At 43.5% G+C, this 19,669-nt stretch overlaps 1 protein-coding gene across 2 annotated transcripts in view; it reads right to left on the bottom strand.

Moving 5' to 3' along the window:
• The window catches only part of hs6st1a (heparan sulfate 6-O-sulfotransferase 1a), a 77,583-nt gene extending 58,817 nt beyond the window's left edge, over nt 1-18,766 (bottom strand). The window contains exon 1 of one of the 2 annotated variants that reach the window (XM_061794950.1): nt 17,847-18,766. In XM_061794950.1, the coding sequence (XP_061650934.1) occupies nt 17,847-18,346 (500 nt within the window). In that variant the 5' untranslated portion in view covers nt 18,347-18,766. The remainder of the gene's footprint in view (nt 1-17,846) is intronic. The other variant, XM_061794951.1, reaches the window with a different exon arrangement.
• Between the last annotated feature and the right edge of the window lie 903 nt (nt 18,767-19,669).

Genomic DNA, 19,669 nt, shown 5'->3' with positions numbered 1-19,669 from the left:
CAACGGGGTGAAAGTCCCATGTTCTTTACTGTGGACTGGCCTGGCCTAATACGCTCAGGATACTTTCACACTAGGATTGGAAATCTCTGGCATGAGGTTGATTTAATACATACAGTATTCTAGCTACACGGGGTGCGATAAAAAAAAAAAAAAAAAATAAATCTTTACGAGTGGAACGGTTCGATAGGATTCGGTTTAGTCTTGGAGCGTTGCAATTTGATACACTGTGGAAACAATGCAACAGTTAACAATTGGCAACGTAGATGTCAATCATAAGGAAGCCAATTCCATAAAGACGACATATCCCTGAGCATTGTTGCTTTCTGACATCGTAAAAATAAACAACAAAATCCCATGTCAACGCAATTTGATACACTGTGGAAACAATGCAACAATTAACATTTGGTAACGTAGATGTCAATCATAAGGAAGCCAATTCCATAAAGAGGACATATCCCTGAGCATTGTTGCTTTCTGACATCGTAAAAATAAACAACAAAATCCCATGTCAACGTATTTACTTTTAGACGGATAAAAAAAAGCTTGCTGGATTAACATTTTGTTTGACAGGATCATAAAGTAAAGATTTATATATCTATAAAAACAGGACATAGCTATACTCAAAATGTCAGTTCAGTAGTCTGCTACTGACTCAGCCGTATGGGTGAATTGCTCTTAACCCTCATTTTTAATCATTTGTTTTTATTTGTTTATATTACAGTCGTTTCGCACAAAAAAGGTTGGGGACCGACGTTTACAGAACTTGCAATCATCTGCTAGCTATCTTACTAAGTAGCAAAGCATGCCACACTGAAATTAGATGGCCGTAAATTCAATAAGGGTCAATTGAAACCAACATTTTAAAAATATACCTACCAAAATAGTATGTTACTATGAACAAGGACAATAGGCCAGACTTATACACCATTCCGTGGTTACCAAATGTGGCGCAACAAAAAACAAACACGGACTACAGAAGACAGATATACTCTTCAGTTAGTCATTTTTCTGAATCAAAACTTTGGACAAGGATTTTGCACAAGTAACGCGGCTGCAGCGGCCACTTTTAGCCCTGTGGTTTACCTAAAACGCATGCCTCAAAACATCGTAATGATTTGTGAAGGACATGACAGACACCATAGTGCATGTGACCACTGCCTGAATGCACAACATAAAAAAAGCAAGCTTGAGAGGCTAAGCTGTGGTGATCTGCACAGGCTCTGCCCTGAAGCGACACAGACAAGTGCAGCAGAATGAAAATCTCTTTTTTTCCCCCCATCGTTGTCTTTCTATGAATGGCATCGCTACCAAAGCTTTTACGGTGGGAAAAAAAACTCTTGCATCTGGCGACAGCGTGATGGGCAGAAAACGGCATAGAAAGAGTAAAAGAAAAGAAAAAACTGGGTGAGGCATGGAGGGATACTGAAACGACACAATCATTCATTTGGTAAAAGATAGCATCCCCTATCAGTTAAAACTCCTCCCACTATCTCAAAGAGGCAATATGGGATTTGCATTTTTCCCACAATTCAATTAACACGCTTGTCAGCCTTCTCCCTCTTAGTTCACATGCCTTCTCTGGCCATCGAGGAAAGACAGCTTCTGCTTCATGAATAGACACTTTTATTCATAAACGGCCGCAAGCGGTAAACGATGTGTTGAATTTTTTTGCGAATAACGAGAGGACCTCGGACCAAGACGTCGACAAGGTCCCGGATCGCATTGTGCATGGACTTCTACACCAACCAGTTCAAGAAAAGACAGCATTGGAAAAGGCGGATCGTTCCTGGAAACTCTGGGCAACAGTCCTGCCTTGGTTTTTCCAGCTGTTGTCAAGAAAGATCTCTCTGGTCCTGCTCTGATTTTAGTATCTATAACTTATGTAGCTAGCTACTAAATATTGTAGCTTCCCAACAAGAGGCACTAACAGGCTGCTTCTTTTAATTTGGAAACTAAAACAGGTTGCTGTTGCTACGACAATGAACCCTCTTTATCCCTCTAAGTGTAGCTCTAGGCTAGCGCTGTCATACACTCACTTCCTGGTTGATCACCAACCACTCTTTTCCCCAGCAACCAGTGCCTACGGCAGTCCATTACACTATCGTTTGTTAATCTTAATTTTATGTTTTTGTGGGTTTTCTCAGAGTACTCCGGCTTCCTCCCACATTACAAAAACATGCATGTACGTTTGCACTTTGAAAACTCAAACTTGTCCATTGGTGTGATTGTAAGCCTGAATGCTTGTTTATCTATATGTGTCATGCGATTGACTGGCGATCTGGATATGGACTGTATCCACGCAACGCTTCCACGTTTGGGGTACGGTGGCGTGCTAACTTCCGGCCACCAAACATGCTGAATGCGTTGCTGTGCATATATACGGTCCATTGCCCTATGATTGGCTGGTGACTGGCTGAGGGTCTACCCCACCTTTTTCCCAAAGTCTGCTGGGATAGGCTTCATCTCACCTGTAAAGAAAATGCATGGATGGATGGATACTATTAATATTATACGTGATGCGCCTGCAAGCTGCACGACTATGCGGGTCTCCGCTCTGCACTGTCTTTGAAGAGGATGACTGGAAAGGACAAGGGGTGCCATCAAGGAATGAGGCATCACGGGGTAGGGTATTAAAAGACTTTCAGGGGCGATTTGTAGCAAGACAGCGGATGACAACAACACGGCCAAAACCAATTTAGAACGCAGGAATCATCCCACAGATGCACTGACTTTGCCGCCGGGCCGTCTAATGACTTGTGCGAGCCTCTTGTCTGATTAATAGCCCCTAATCCCATTCTCATGGCATGGCGTAGCATTCCACAGCACCACTCATTACCCATTTATAGAAATGCCCCCCCACCCACCCCACCATTTTCACTTGTGAGGCCAATGCTAGGCTAGTCTAATCAATAGAGGCTAATCCTGTTGGAGGAGCCGCGAAGCACCCCCTCATTACGGGCCATAGAAATGTCTGCTAATCATGGGTTATTTGTCCACGAGCCGTGGACGTGCGAGGCGGGGGTGGACGTTTGAGGGCCAACTGGCCCGGGCGAAAGAGACAGGGTGACACAGCGAGTCAGTGATGCTGCACAATGATTAAGAAACATGTCACTCTCGTTTTTTTTCTGACACCCTCTCTCTCTCTCGCTCTGTCTTTCGGCTTTGTTGGGCGCATCAGTCTCAGAGTAAGGCTTTGCTCTGTGTCCGTGTCATTCAAGGCTTATCAATCAATGAAAAAGCCATGCAGCTCCATAACGACTTATCAATGGCAAGGGCTGGGAGGCCGACTGGAGATAACCCTGCCAAAGGCCGAGCTGATTCTTGGGCTTGTTCCCGTCGTTGCAATCACTCGGGGGAGGGAAATCAATGGTGACCTTAGCTCAAGTTGACCGGAGCGGCATGGTGGCACGTTGACAGCGCGGTTCAACAACACAAAGCTACGCAATTCTTTCACCCCCTTTACTTCACATTAGTTCTCGCAGCTCGCTGCATTCTTCACCGACACACGAGCCAAATCATCCGCCACTAAACGCTGTCACAGTTTAATTGGGTCGCTCGAGCCCGCCGTCGCTCACTGGGCTACCTGTTCTCAAGAGGCAGTCTTTTTATTCACTTCATTTACAGCTCTGCACACAGCGCTAAAAAAGCATCTACATAGCTACTCGTATACTGTATGCATCAACACGACTCTACTTTCTTCTTCATCTCTTATTTCAGCTTTGTCTCTTATCTACGTACTCCTTTTACATGGTGCCGCTAGGCTTCAGACAGAGAAACAACGGCCGGGTAAACCAGGGCCTTCAAAACCAGCTGACAAACTTGTGTGCATAAAATTCATCCTCTTAACCAGTAAAAGTGCTAACAAGTTAACTATTTCAGTGGTAGGCAAACTTAAGTTACATGAAGCACTTACAGGTACAACTAAAACAGCCATTTGTGTCATGTTTTAAGGAAAAATACTATACATATAATACAGTGGATACGGAAAGAATTCAGATCACCTAAATCGTTCGCTCTTTGCTATATTGCAGCGGTTTACTAAAATCATTTAAATTATTGTTTTCCCCTCAATGTACACACAGCACCGCATATTGACAGAAAAAAAATGGAAGTATTGAAATTTTCGCAGATTTATTAAAAGGGAAAAACGGAAATATCACACAGCCTTAAGTATTCAGACCCTTTGCTGTGACACTGATATTTAACCTGGGTGCTGTCCATTTCTTCTGATCATCCTTGAGATGGTTCTACACCTTCATTGGAGTCCAGCTGTGTTTGATTATAGTGATTGGAGTTGAGGCGGCACGGTGGACGACTGGTTAGAACATCAGCCTCACAGTGCGGGGTTCAATCCCCGTCCCCGCCTGTGTGGAGTTTGCATGTTCTCCCCGTGCCTGCGTGGGTTTTCTCCGGGCACTCCGGTTTCCTCCCACATCCCAAAAACATGCATGCATTGGAGACTCTAAATTGCCCGTAGGCATGACTGTGAGTGCGAATGGTTGTTTGTTTCTATGTGCCCTGCGATTGGCTGGCAACCAGTTCAGGGTTTACCCCGCCTCCTGCCCGATGACAGCTGGGATAGGCTCCAGCACGCCCGCGACCCTAGTGAGGACAAGCGGCTCAGAAAATGGATGGATGGGTGATTGGACTTGATTATGAAAGCCACACACCTGTCTATATAACACCTTAGAGCTCACAGTGGCTGTCAGAGCAAATGAGAATCATGAGGTCAAAGGAACTGCCTGAAGAGCTCAGAGACAATTGTGGCAAGGCACAGATCTGGTCAAGGTTACAAAAAAATAAAAAATTATTCTGCTGCAATTAAGATTCCTAGGAGCACAGTGGCCTCTATAATCCTGAAATGGAAGATGTTTGGGACGACCAGAACCCTTCCTAGAGCCGGCTGTACGGCCAAACTGAGCAATCGGGGGAGAAGAGCCTTGTGAGACAGGTAAAGAAGAACCCAAAGATCACTGTGGCTGAGCTCCAGAGATGCAGTCGGGAGATGGGAGAAAGTTCTAGAAAGTCAATCATCACTGCAGCCCTCCACCAGTAGGGGCTTCATGGTAGAGTGGCCCGACGAAGCCTTTGCTCAATGCAAGACACATGAAAGTTTGCTAAAAAAAAAAAACATCTGAAGGATTCCAAGATGGTTAGAAATAAGATTCTCTGGTCTGATGAGACCAAGATAGAACTTTTTGGCCTTAATTCTAAGCGGTATGTGTGGAGAAAATCAGGCACTGCTCATCACCTGTCCAATACAGTCCCAAAAGTAAAGCATGGTGGTGGCAGAGTCATGCTGTGGGGGTGTTTTTCAGCTGCATGGACAGGAAGACTGGTTGCAATCGAAGGAAAGATGAATGCGGCCAAGTACAGGGATAGCCATCCATCCATCCATTATCTGAGCCGCTTATCCTCACAAGGGTCGCGGGAGCGCTGGAGCCTATCCCAGCTATCATCAGGCAGGAGGCAGGCTACACCCTGAACTCGTTGCCCGCCAATCGCAGGGCACATATAAATCAATCATTCGCACTCACATTGACACCTACGGGCAATTTAGAGTCTTCAATTAACCTAAGTACAGGGATATCCTGGACGAAAACCTTCTCCAGAGTGCTCAGGACCTCAGACTGGGCGAAGGTTCACCTTCCAACGAGACAATGACCCTAAGCACACAGCTAAAATAATGAAGGAGTGGCTTCAGAACAACTCCGTGACTGTTCTTTAATGGCCCAGCCAGAGCCCTGACTTAAACCCAACTGAGCATCTCTGGAGAGACCTGAAAATGGCTGTCCACCAATGTTCACCATCCAACCTGACAGAACTGGAGAGGATCTGCAAGGAGGAATGGCAGAGGATCCCCAAATCCACGTGTGAAAAACTTGTTGCAACTTTCTCAAAAAGACTCAAAAGGGTGCTTCTACTAAATACTGAGCAAAGGGTCTGAATACATATGGCTGTGTGATATTTCTGTTTTTCTTTTTTTAATAAATCTGCAAAAATGACAATTCTGTTTTTTTCTGTCAATATGGGGTGCTGTGTGTACATGAATGAGGTGGGGGGGGGGGGGGGGGGGGGATAACAAATGATTTTAGCAAATGCCTGCAATATAACAAAGAGTGAAAATTTTAAGGGGGTCTGAATATTTGCCCTACCCACATACCTATATTTTATATGTAAAATTTTGTTCATATTGCACAAAACTGTTCCCAATGTACAAGAGATGTCCAAACCTTTCTATTTTAACTGTCATGTGGACTCTGGACTTAAGCCTAGACATATGTAGAATACAGAAAGTTGTTTTCACATGTAGGACACAGCCAGTACTTGTCAGTAACACTTCACTATCTTCCTAGCCTGTTTTCTTGTTGTCTTTCGATCAGTTTTGTGACTTTATTCTCCAAAGGAAAAACATTTATGTACCTCTCTAAACACTTTTTTTCAAGCAGTGGGGATTTTGTTTCAATCTGCCCATTGCACAGTTGGGATGGAGTTATCTTTTAAATTCAATACATTTGATTTTAATATTTAAGAGCTGTTTGTTTTGAACATTTATTTGGGCACACCTTTTATTAACATTTATGTGCAATAGAATTGAACCACTATTTAAAGTATATTGAAGTTTTTTTAGGTGTAGAAGGTTTAAGAACCGCTGTTGTGGGAAATGGGAGGTATGAAGATTATGGGAGATTGTTGTCACATGTAGGTCACAACCAGCACGTACCAGAATTTATTTATTTTTTATTATTATTTTTTGTTACCTTATTTTAATAATAAATCTCACTACACAAATTTTCCAGCACTGGCAATAAATTTTTAGTCATCCCACTTCACACGCCGTGGGCCGCAAAATGGCTGCAGAGTCAAAATAAAACCTGGAATGTTTAGCCAAAAAGAGGGGCCCCCGGCACCAGCATCCATTCTTGAGCTTTTACGCGCTCCCAAGTGCGAGTAGGCACGTTGTAGTGACCCGAGGCTGAACCGGAGTTGAACTCCTGGAGACGAAGCAGCAGCGGTGTTGCCTGTCAACGCTCGCCTCAAGCTATAGACAGGCAGGAACACGGGAGGCCTTATCTCACCCTTTCATGTCACGACCATTCTTTTGACTACAATGTGAGAACATGACACTTGTAGAGCCAGTGGCTGAGTGGTGTTGGCCTCAACGACCACCAAGGGGTCTCTATTAAATTATCCACTGCTTTTTTTTAATGGATTAATGTATTGCTTTAGCACAGTGGTTCCCAAACCTTGGATCAGCACCCTGTTTAGGGTCGTGAGATTTTGACCCAGTTTGAAAAGGAAGAATTTCTTCAGACTATTAGTTCTCATTTTACATTTAAGTCCCTGTAATGTGAAAATAAATATGACGATGAATGAAGCCCTGACAAATTTGAAATATATTAAAAAAAAAAATCATTAAAAAAAAATAATAAGCATACAAATTGAGGCTTCAAAATCCTGAAAAATCAATTCACTCTCTCCACTCTGAGTCGCAACGAAGGTGCTGTACGAGGGCCCAGAATCTGATGCTACGCCCCTGTCTGTCATGAATGATATGTAGGGCACAGAGGCGATTTTATCAACTGAGTAGCGGCTCGTAACTTCGGGGTGCCACTGTCCAATGAAACCGCGGATATTCACGGGTCAGCATTCGCCTATTTGCAGATTTTTACGGGAAACTATCCTCCGTTATTCACTGAAAAACTTTCCTATTCACTGTTTTTGTCCTGTTTTTTATTTTTAAAAAAAAGTGTTTTATCACCATCTTGTGGCTTCTATAGGCAATTACAAACCGTTTTGGGGTCTTGGATGACATAATTCCTTAAATCAACACCGTAGTGATTATTTTCCCCGCGATTTTAATCTGACTAGGCTCATCTAGCCGGCTAAACCTCCATTGACTAGCCCTAGCATTGGCCCTGACCGATTAGTGGGAATTTCTATAATGGGAAACGAGAATTACTCCGGAATGCCATGCCATCATGAGACTAGGATTAGAGGCTGTTAATCAGACAAAAGCTAATTTATCACCATGAAACGGCTACAAAAAGCAGGTCACGGTGGTGAAACCAGCCAATCCTAACTTGGTTGCGGTGAAACATGCATGGATTGACTGCTTGACCGGATGCGGGGAACGTTTGGGTTGGGCGACGCTGGAATGCGGCGCACTCGCGGGATGAGTGGACGTAAACCGGCTTTGGAAGCGGCTGGCCCGCCAGCGCTTATAGGCGGCTAATCTGATTGGATTAACACCGACCCGCCCGGATACATGTGAGCGCGCACGCGCACTGTACACACACACAAACAAACACCACACACCGTGCCAATCAGCTGTGGCCCCTTTCTTGGAGTTCATCTGGATTCCGGGATATGCCGCCATGCTGATGGAACCATGCAACGACACACACAGGCAGAGTGCGGTGATTTGTGCTGAGAATCCAAAACAGACCCATTGAAAGAAGAGTAATGCCCACTGGTTGACAAGCGTGCTAATTGACTAGCCCCCTCCCCGCCAATGAAACTAAACATTTTCAGCCCTCCGGCTTTTATATTCAATCATTCCCTGACAGGCCTCCTCTTCTTCATTCTCCTCCGTCTCCTCGCCATCCTCCTCCCACGCCGCACACTCGCACATGTAATCGTTCATTAGAACCAAGTCGGTTGTCCATTAGGCAACGCAGCCATTTTGGAAATTGCGGCAAATCTTCCATGAAAAAGACATTTCCTGTAATGCGCTAGCCACGCTCGGGAGGAAGAGGGAGAAACGTGAAAGAAGGAGATAGCGGGGCAAAGAGAAAAAAAAAAGCCCCCTCCCGGCCATAAAGCCACCGAGCGGAAAGCAGGCCTGCTGTTTGATTAGGGAGTGACACCACCATGGAGGGATGGTGGCAGCGAGAAAGAGGCGGGTGAAGATGAAGAAAAGGAGGTGGAGGAACAGGCTGCGATTGGAGAGGAGTAAAATTAGCCCTGTCCTATCTTTACGAAGACACATCGGGATTAAACACAGACAGGCGTGAGATGCACGGGACAGATGGTATTCGCCGTCGGAAAAGTGTGGCTAATTTGACAGGAAGCTCCTTAAGCAAATTAAAAATACATCGTATGTACGCATCGGCCAGGTACCGATTTCAAGGTAGACCGTGGTTTTAAAACGTTAGATGGATTGATGGTTTAAAAGTGTTTGTTTTTTTGTTTTTTGTTTTTTTTTGAGTGCAGAGAAAGTGACACGACCCCTGCCCCTCCCGTTGTTAGTGCGAGCCCCAGTGAGCCCGATGATTTTTCCACTTGTCAGAAAAGTTGGCTCTTTTGGGAATTTTTCTGGTGCTGCAGCTTAGTAGAGGAACGATATGCAAAAGTAAAAAAAAGAGTAACTGCTAGACGGGGCACTACTTCCAAGACAATATCACATTTACGAGCGTGCCACCCATCACTCTTCAACAAAATTCAAGGTAACTTTAATACATTAGTATAACGCAGTCTTGAAATGAATGTTTGCAACCAGCTACAATAGTTAGCATGTCTACAATTGGTGAAATCAATACTGTAGACTCGCTACCGTGGCAGACAACTAGCTAGCTAGCATGGCTAACATCAGTTCGTTTCCACTCTGACGTTACTTGACAAAACCATGAAATGCAGACGTAGCTCCTCATTGTCTGATAAGTATTTTTACTGTTTGGCTACTTTTTTTTTTTTTTTTTTTTTTTTAAATCTTATTTCCAAAAAATACATTGTTTTCTTTGTATGTGTACTAATGTACCTAGAGCACAACCAACGGAAAAAATGTTAATAATTCAAAATAATACATTTTAGAGTTGTGTTTGCAATACCCTAGAATTGGAATATTTTTGCTCACGGTCATCATACCGTCAGAATCTGATAGTGGCCCAGGCCTAATCGTATGCCAATGGGTTACAGGTGTTCGTTAGTTGGCTGGAGCAAGATGTATGCCGGTCGAACCCGCGGGTTTGGGGAGGAGGAATTGTAAGCGTGTTCGTGTTCCATAATTCCGCCGCTTATGTGCACATCAGCCGGTGATCAAGGAGGCGGCCAGCCTCCCCGTTGATCCCTGCTTAATCGCTTCACACACTTGTCGCCAGACCCCAAAACCAAGTCTAATACGCATTTGCTGAATGCGAAGAACACTCATCCTAGTTTCCTTTCAGAGACTCATTCTCCGGCGACGTGCACACGCGCACACAGAAAGAGAGAGAAAGGGAGACACACGTCATGAGAAATCAATAAATAATAAAGCTCTTAAAGGTCGTCATTGTAACAACTTCAATAGGCAGCGGATCAATGCTAGCTTCGGACAATCTTGCAAATGTCACGGCGCCCGTCTTCTGCTGTCGTTCTAAGGCCAACCGGCCAGCCTGCAAATAAGTACTACAAGATACCTAGATCCTCACTAGCCTACCCCAAAAATACCAGTTGGATACATAGATGACATTAACAAAAACAAAAAAACAAAAACGTAAACTTCAAGTAGTAAATTCTCCAATAAATGACAGATACTCAAATGAAGTACATTACAGCTTAAGTCTTCTTTTTAGGGAAGTGCAATATTAATAGCTGCTGCTTATGTTTTGGCAAAATGACATTTTAAAATGAAACTGCAAACCACTAGCAGTAAATTCTCCAACAAATGAAAATCAAAACTGGTGTGATGGAGCTAATTTATAGGGTGCACTCCTGAGTGAGTTTTGCATTTTCATCAGGATATACTCGCTGGCAAAAAAAGAATTTGGGCTTGTTGAGGCCCCCAACAAGCCGATTCATTTGTCTGAAAAATAATAACAGGAATTCCAAGAGGGCCTACACACTGCCTCGCGCGCAGGCCCTAAAAATAAATAGCCTACATTTCAGCAAATGTCGGTTATACCGTCAAATAAAAACACAAAATACTGTCAGCTGCAGCTTTCCCAGCATTGATCATTCTTTTTTCCTAAGGGCCTTTTTTTGTAAACACTAAAGTTGGCTTCTTTAGTGCGTTGCACCCCCGTCCGACTAACGGCGATGGCTCTGATCCATGTTATTTCTGCAGCGTCTAAAAGGTTATGTGTAAAATCAACACTGACAGCCGGATGAGAAAGCAGCGTCGGCGAAAAAGGAACTGCGGCTTCTTCTGGATCGGTCTGGTGGTTAACAAGGCAGCTCCCAGTGGTGGGAAGTAACAAAGTACAAATACTTTGTTTCTGCACTTTACTGGAGTATTTTTATGAAGCCTTTTCGCTTTTACTCCTTACATTTGAACACATTTGTCTGTACTTCTCCTTACTTTGTCAAAAAAGGCTTCTTACTTGTTTCAATCTTCACAGTTGACGAAGCAACGTAAAAATAAGACAGAGGGTTTAAGTCCACGGTGGTTAAGAGCTTGAATGATTAAAATTTTGGGGACTTCTAAGGCAGAAAAAACAAGGAACGTGAACCAGGGATCATTAACGATAATGATACACAAACGTGCAACAAAGGATATTCCCCGTCCATGGCCTTATTTAAAGAATTGTTCAATGTTGTCAGCTACAAGAATGATTTGTGACAAATGCGTTGCGTATTGTGCCAGCCTAAAAAACAGCTAGCTTCTAGTGTTAAAAAAAAAAAAAAGGTCTAATCTGAGAAAATACATACAGGTAAAGCTGTATTTTTATTTTTTTAGTTGTTATCATTAGCTAATTCAGCATTTTTGTTAGTCAGTTCACAACATTAGCGAACATGTTTTAATAGCATAAAAAGCCTAAATTATCAATTATCTTAGTTTAAAAAATAAATTGGGGGGGATGTTCAGTTATCAAAAGCGGTATGATATATATTTGACAGTAAAAATTCATTTTTACTTTTGTACTTAAGTACATTAAAGAGTCTGTACTTTTGTACTTGTACTTAAGTGTCAAACCAGTGCTTCTACTTGTACCAGAGCTAAAGTAACTCTACTTCTACTCAAGTACATTGTGCGAGTACTATTGCCACCTCTCGCACCTCTCAAGCACTTTGAGCGAGAAAAAGGCTAGAGGCTGTTTAACGCCTGCCGCGGCAAACATATAGCATACGGACAGATGAGCTGAGAACTACAGTATGCTGACACTGCAGAGAAATGCCTGTAAACAAGCACACTCTTTGTCGCACTTTCGCCCAGGCCTCTATCACACTGGTGTGACTGCCCTGGAGACGAAAGTTACTGCAAGAGTGCAAACACACATGCGTGGACTGACGCACATGTGGACAACACGGGCACTCAGGCTGAGGCGAGCTCACCTGCAAAAAGCTTTGATCGACAATCTTGAAAGTTCAGTTAAGACTTTCATCCAGATCCAGATTTGAGAACAAAGAGTAATAAGACCAGACAGAAGCACGGAAAATTACAACCAGATTTGAGGGCATTTCACTGCCATATGTGTTCATAAAAACACACCCATGTTAAACTGCCATTTTAACTTTCAAACTTCAGATAGTTGATAGATGGGACACAGTGACGACAGTAATGTAATATTGATGAAAAAGTGAGACGAAACCTCATCGGGTAGGCCGCGAAGAGATTTAAACAAACAGAAGCTGCAGGAGTTTCTGGTATTTAGTGGCTGTGTCCGACACGAGACAACTATCTCCTGTATTCTTCATTAACACACCTCGAAAATGTATTGCAACGTGAGGCCCAGTTCCTCACTTTAGACTTTGTTCATCAAAAGAAGATGAATATAAACAAGATCAACATTTCAGCATTTCAGTTATTTACACTGGCTCACATACATAACTTGAAGATAATTTAAGTGATGAAGAACCTATTTTTCATGTAAACAAAAGTACAGTAAATGATACACGATTATAGCCAAAATAATAATCACGATTATTTGTATCAATATTGTAATTGCAATTATTCCTTATGTTAGGGAAAAAGCTTTATTTTTATTGCGGTACTTTTCAACAAACAATATGAAACAGTTTTCAATTCTAAATGATTCTTTACATAAGAATAAATGATAGATAATAAAAAAAATAAATGTAGCCCAAAAAATATTCTACTCTGCCAAGGGCTAACTGATTAAATATTATATTATAAAGTGCAATCAGGAATTGCAACTTAATGGAAGCAAATACAGTTAATGCATAAAATATAATAATATTAGGCTGTAAGCACCGACTTTTCATTTGAAAATCCGCGTCAATATAGTGAATTGTCAAGGACTCATACATCGCCGTTGTTCTGCTTGACCATTGGTCAGTCGTGCACGGTCACAAACAAAACACGCAGCCTCTCCGCAAACGTGCTGAAGGGGGCCAACTTTAAAATAAAAGCTTCATATATTACTACATTGGACATCAACGCCATTTTAAGCTTTTATTTATTTATTTTTTAAAGTTGGCCACGGAGGGCGGTGCTGGCCGTTAATGAAGCCTTAACCATACGATCGCCCCCTGGTGGCTGGCGGATTAGCAGTGCCTGCATGTACACATGTACATAATTTTTATTTTTTATTTATTTATTTATTTATTTTTTAAATCGCCAATGATCAGGCTAATTTAATCATGGCAGCCAAAATCACGATCACGATTCAAATTTGATTAATTGTGCAACTCTACTGTGAGGACTGCATTTTTGCTAGCTAGAGGTGTAAACAACATACAAACCAGAAAGGTGCCGATGGGTGAAAAACAAGCGACAACCTTTACAGCTTCTGATCCTGCATACATGTGGAAAACTGTACTAATGGGATAAACTAAAGATGATTTTTTTTTCGTTTCTGGGTGTTGTTGATAAATGGCTTTTGCTTTGCATAGTAGAGTTTCAAGTTGCACTTACGGATGTAGCGCCGAACTGTATTTACTGACATTGGTTTTCTGAAGTGTTCCTAAGCCCATGTGGTGATATCCTTTCCACATTGATGTCAGTTTTTGATGCAGTGCCGCCTGAGGGATCGAAGGTCACGGGTATTCAATGTTGGTTTTCGGCCTTGCCGCTTACATGCAGTGATTTCTCCAGATTCTCTGAACCTTTTGATGACATTATGGACCGTAGATGATGAAGTCCCTAAATTCCTTGCAATTGTACGTTGAGGAACATTGTCCTTAAACTGTTCGACTATTTTCTCACGCACTTGTTCACAAAGAGGTGAATCTCGCCCCATCTTTGCTTGTGAATGACTGAGCAATTCAGGGAAGCTCCTTTTATACCCAATCATGGCACCGACCTGTTCCCAATTAGCCTGTTCACCTGTGGGATGTTCCAAACACGTGTTTGATGAGCATTCCTCAACTTTCTCAGTCTTTTTTGCCACCTGTCGCAGCTTTTCTGGAACGTGTTGCAGCCATAAAATTCTAAATTAATCATTATTTGCTAAAAACAATAAAGTTTATTAGTTTGAACATTAAATATCTAGTATTTGTTGTGCATTCAATTAAATATAGGTTGAACATGATTTGCAAATCATTGTATTCTGTTTTTATTTATGTCTAACACAACGTCCCAACTTCATTGGAATTGGGGTTGTAATTGACCCAACAATTGAGCCAAAAATGGTCACAACCCCAAGTTGGAGAAAGCGTATTATTTCATTAACATTGAGGGGTAAACCGGGGTTAATTTCACTGCGTGTTGTTAGGGTATAGCATGTGACAAATGACAAATGTTGACTCATTAATGAATCCAAGGTGAAATCTCAAAAGTAGCAGCGTAACCTCCTTGCTGGAGGTTAAAAAAGGCAAAGAAAAGGGGAAGAGAAAGCGCTGCAATTGCACTTGCCAGAATTCACTTTGTCTTCCCATTAGACGGAGTCAAGCTTTATGAGCAGCGTTAGGCTTACGTCCCCATGTTAAGTGGGGTACATGTGTGCAGATTTTAACATAGTAACTAGGATTGGGAGATATGGGCTAAAATTCACATCACTGTATAAATTCATTTACGGTTTTCGGACGTGTGCTTACTGAGTAGCTGTTGTATTATTTTCCTCTATAGACATTAATTTCCTTGCTAATTTACTGTAATTTTCTGCTTTAATGCCAAACTTCTGTTAAAAGTGAACTGTGCCACCGGAGCCTGTTAGCTTAGCGTCTAGTATTCCCCCGGTAGTTCTGAACAGCCCCGGAAAGCCGGGAGGATGGGTGACTGTTAGACTCAGACGCACGTGGACAGCTGTCATCTCCTCCAGCTCCGTGGTCAGACATGCTTAAAGCCATTTTCACAATCACAGTCTTAATCTACACCATAGGCCAAATCTATACTATCGACCACATATACTGCGCAGCCTTAATCTCAATTGATTTTTAACCCCAAAAAAAAATAATCCACATATGTGTTATTCCTGCTCCTATAGTGTGTGGTGTACACAAGATGACTAAAACAGCACAAACCACACACAACGATATCTCCACCGACAATCGCTTGAAGATTTGAAGGCTATCGTTTTGTTTCACAATCACAGAGTCCGTTGTTTCACCGAACTTGGTGTTGACCACACACACAAGGATTTGCCATCGTAAATATTGACCACGTTTAACATTTATGATCGTCGGCACTGACTGTTTTCCGGGCAGATCGCAGATGAAAAATCGGTCTTCGTCATTAAGAGACATCTGATATATCAGCCCTTTTCTGACTTTCATCACAAGGACGGAAAATGCTCAACTTTGGCTCGATTTTCAGTATCTATGTACCCATTTTATCCATTAACTTGCCATGATATATATTGAACAGGTTTAACATTTACAAATGTCAGTGGGAGGGGAATAAATAAATGAAATAAATATCACCCTTCGCACATCCCACATGATAATCGCTCAGGATGATCTTTGAGACACATCTAAAACTCTTATATTTGGTGACTTTCACTGCAACAACGGGAAAAATGCTCAAATTCGTCGGTATGAGTGTATCCGACTGTTTTCTGAGCGGATCGGGAATGAAAAATCTATTTTAACACACCCAACAACACCATAGGATAATCACTCAGGATCATCTTTGACATCCAATAATCCGACTTTTGCTGACTTTGATTGCGAGAGGGGAAATGGTCAAATTCCACCTATTTGTCAGTATGTGTTTACCAGCTTTATCTGGTAACTTGCCATCGTAGGTATTGAACAGGTTTAACGGTTATGTTTCCTCAAGCAGATCATTGAAGAAGAGAAAAAAAAAAACACTCGGCACGCCTAACATCACAGGATAATCGATCAGGACAGCTTTGTGAGACATACAATAAATCGGGTTTTGATCACAAGAGGGAAAAAGCGCAAATTTGGCCCAGTTGTCAGCCTAGGTGTACCTTGCTTTAGTCGCAACTAATAGGCGCTATAGCTCTCAACTCCAGCATCTTCTCAAAAAAAAAAAACAGCTAAGGAATGAGAGCCCAATTACCCTGCGTCCACACTGATATCGCAGCTTGGACGCGTTATCACCTCCACCCGGCGTGGAGGTTGGGGGTGGGAAAAGACTGACGCCAGCAGCGAATACCAGCATGTGTATGTGTGTGTGTCAGCAGTAATAATCACCCGGATTAGAGCAGAGCCAAACCCCTGCAGGGGCAACTCCCCCCATTCCTCCCGCTCTCTTGCACCCCTGGCTGCCTCGCCCAGTCCTGATCCCCCACTTTTTGGGGGAAGGCCCTGGGAAGCGGAGCAGCCGGGATGTTTTAGTTTGTCTACGAAGTACACAGACAGGACACTTTCTCAGGTTCCCCTTTGTCCTATCACACACCCCCCAAATAAAATACCAACTGCTACACAAAAGGAGCACCCCACGACAGGAGAATCCTTTTCAGCACAAAGGGGGGTGCGCTGACATGGAAGTTGATTCGACTGTCAATAGGTCTGGAACACGTCGAGATTATTATCTATCAGTGGGATGGGACACAGACGACTGCATCTCCCCACGCCCGCAACATTGGCCCCCCATCAACAACTGTGGCGACTCGAGGGGCGGGGGGGTTACGTTTGTGACAGCTCCCCCCCGCACTGTTAAAATGCCAATCATAATTTGCCTCTCAAGGGAGCCATTATCAAACAATTACACCATATTCTCGCCACTCCTTTATTTGTCATAACAGTTGACTGATTTGCTTTGAATAGCAAAACATATTTGGGCCTTTGTCGGGGTTCTTTTGTTAAACAGTCTCCGGTAAAAAGATGGAAAACAGCACAAACGATGTAAATTTGTTTGCTATTATTTCAGTCCAATTACTTACATCAGCATTTCTTGCCACCCTTTTATTTGAAATGATGCTACCACACCCACACCTAACAGTTGCTTGATTCGATTCGAATAGCACCACATATTCGGACCATTTGTAGCAGTCCAATACTGTTTTTTGTGTAATAAGCTACAGTAAGAAGCTGGTAAACAACAACGACTGCATAATGGTTAGCTATTGTGTCAATTACACTACTTAAATTGCTACATCTTCTACACTCCGTTACTTGAAAGGATGCCATCAACAGTCGCTTGATTGTAATCGTACCATGTGTTTTGACTTTTTGCATTTTTTTTCCAAATAGGCTACAGTAAAAAGAAGGGGGGTGGGGGGAGAACATGTTTGTTATCATTTGAATTCAAGTGCTTAACTCACCAAATCTTCACCACTCCTTCATTTAAAATGATGTCACCACACCCAGTCATAACAGTCAGTTGATTTGATTTGAATCGCAGCACTTAATATTTGGACCTTTTGTTCCAGTGTGAATATTATTTTTGAAGGTGTTAGGGGGGGAAATGCTGGCGAATTTCAATTCAACTAATGATTGGTCCTAGTCTATGATAAATGATCAACATAAGCCCCATCAGGTTCAAAAGTCGCACCGATGCAATCATGGTAAATACCTGTAAGGCATCTTTTAAAATGCGTTGTTGTTGTTGTTTTTACCTTAGATTTTTTTGCTTGCTCTCCTTCTTGTTGAGAACCCCGGGCACGCAGTTAGTTAGCTCGGTCCAGTCGGCGTGCAAGCCGCAGCTCCAGCCGGTGGAGAAGCGCGAGAAGAGCCAGGTCTCCTTGCGGTTGGGCCGATAGCAGGTACACTTCTTCTGGCCCGGCCGGCAGTCGCACGGCACCTCCAGGCGGACATTCTGCACCAGGTGGCGGCCGAACGTAGTCCCGCCGGTCTTCTGGATGTGCAGGAACACGATCACGTCTTCCCCCTTGATTTGGAAATCGACGGTCCGCTCCAGCTCCCGCACCGGGAAGAAGTACTTCTTGACGTAGTGCGGGTCCGGCGTGGGGAAGATGTCCCCCTCGTCCTCTTCGGCGAAGTAGCCGTGCGGCGAGCCGAAATTGATGACCCCGGGCGCCACGTACTGATAGAGAATCAGCATAAAACACACGGATCCGACCACGATCAACAAGAATTTGCTGCTCCTCTCGACCATGTTCCTGTGCAGTTGCGGTGCCCGCAGTACGCTACCGTTTCCCGGTGAGCGGGGCGCTCGGCTTCTTCATGCCCGCCCACGGCTACCAGGACCGCCGTCGCCGTCTCACCGAGACTCGCTTTGCAGGGAATCAAGAGGGGCTCGCGGAGCGTCGAAACGTCCGGCGAACTTGTCTCATCGTTCGCGGCGTGGCGCGTGTGAAAGGCGCATTGTAAACTCCACAAAAAAAAACAAAAAAAAAAAAAAAGAAGAAAAAGCCGAGACCACCACCCCCCCCACCCCACCCCCCAGCCTCCTCCTACTCCGACAGGCAAGCGACCCTCCCCAGGTTTACTTGACTTCGCATGGACGTCCGACAGACACAACAGGCTCGTCGCATCACCATGGAGCTGTGGTCCCGGATGAAGCGAGGACTCCCTTCTGTCCCTCGCCTTTTGCAACCTCTCTCTCTCTCGCTCTCTCGCTCTCTCTCTCCCTCTCATTGGCTCACAAGGCAGACCGCCCCCGTTCTACTTAGCCAACCTGGAAAGACGCTTCCAAAATGACACATTTGGATTAAACTGTTCACCAGCCAATGGCAGCGATCGTATAGATCACGGGTTTCAAACTCAAGGCTCGGGGGGGCAGATCTGGCCCTCCACATCATTTTATGTGGCCCACAAATGAAAATCATGTGCGTCACCGTCCGGGATTCTTGCTAAAATCTGTACCAACATTTTTAATAGTCATAGTCAAGGATTTTTTGTTTTGGTTACCAATCCCCTTTTTACAGTAACTTGAACCATAGTTCATCAAACTATTCCTCTTGACTTCTGATTTGTTGAGTGTATGTAATAATATGATGAGGCACTCAAACATTTATATGGTTTCCCAGTCATACCGGCCCTCTAAGGCAGTGTTCCCCAACCTTCCCTGCACCGCGGACCGGTTAAGAGTCAACATTTTTCTCACAGACCGGCAGTGGTGGCGTGCGTGCATGCGTGTATATGTATGTGTGTGTGTATATATATATATATATACATACATACATACACATATAAATATATATACACACACACACACACATGCCTCGCTTCTGCTTCGTCCTTCGTCCACTGTGGGCGCGATGCAGGAGTGGGGGTCGAAGTTATTGTAGGGCAGACCAGACTGCAGTTCCGTATATATATGTATATGGACATACAGGTAGGTCATATACACAAGGATTTTTCAAGATTTTGAAGTGGACAGCAGCCCCGTTTCCCACTCATGTACTGCGCAGAAGCAGAAGCAGTGGAGCAAACGATCCTGATTCATGCAGTTTTCTGCTGTAACTGAATGATCTTT

The sequence above is a fragment of the Phyllopteryx taeniolatus genome, chromosome 13, assembly GCF_024500385.1.
Source record: "Phyllopteryx taeniolatus isolate TA_2022b chromosome 13, UOR_Ptae_1.2, whole genome shotgun sequence".
Taxonomy (NCBI): domain Eukaryota; kingdom Metazoa; phylum Chordata; class Actinopteri; order Syngnathiformes; family Syngnathidae; genus Phyllopteryx; species Phyllopteryx taeniolatus.
The sequence above is the reverse complement of the archived record's forward strand: the minus strand, read 5'-3'. Positions and strand labels throughout refer to the sequence as shown.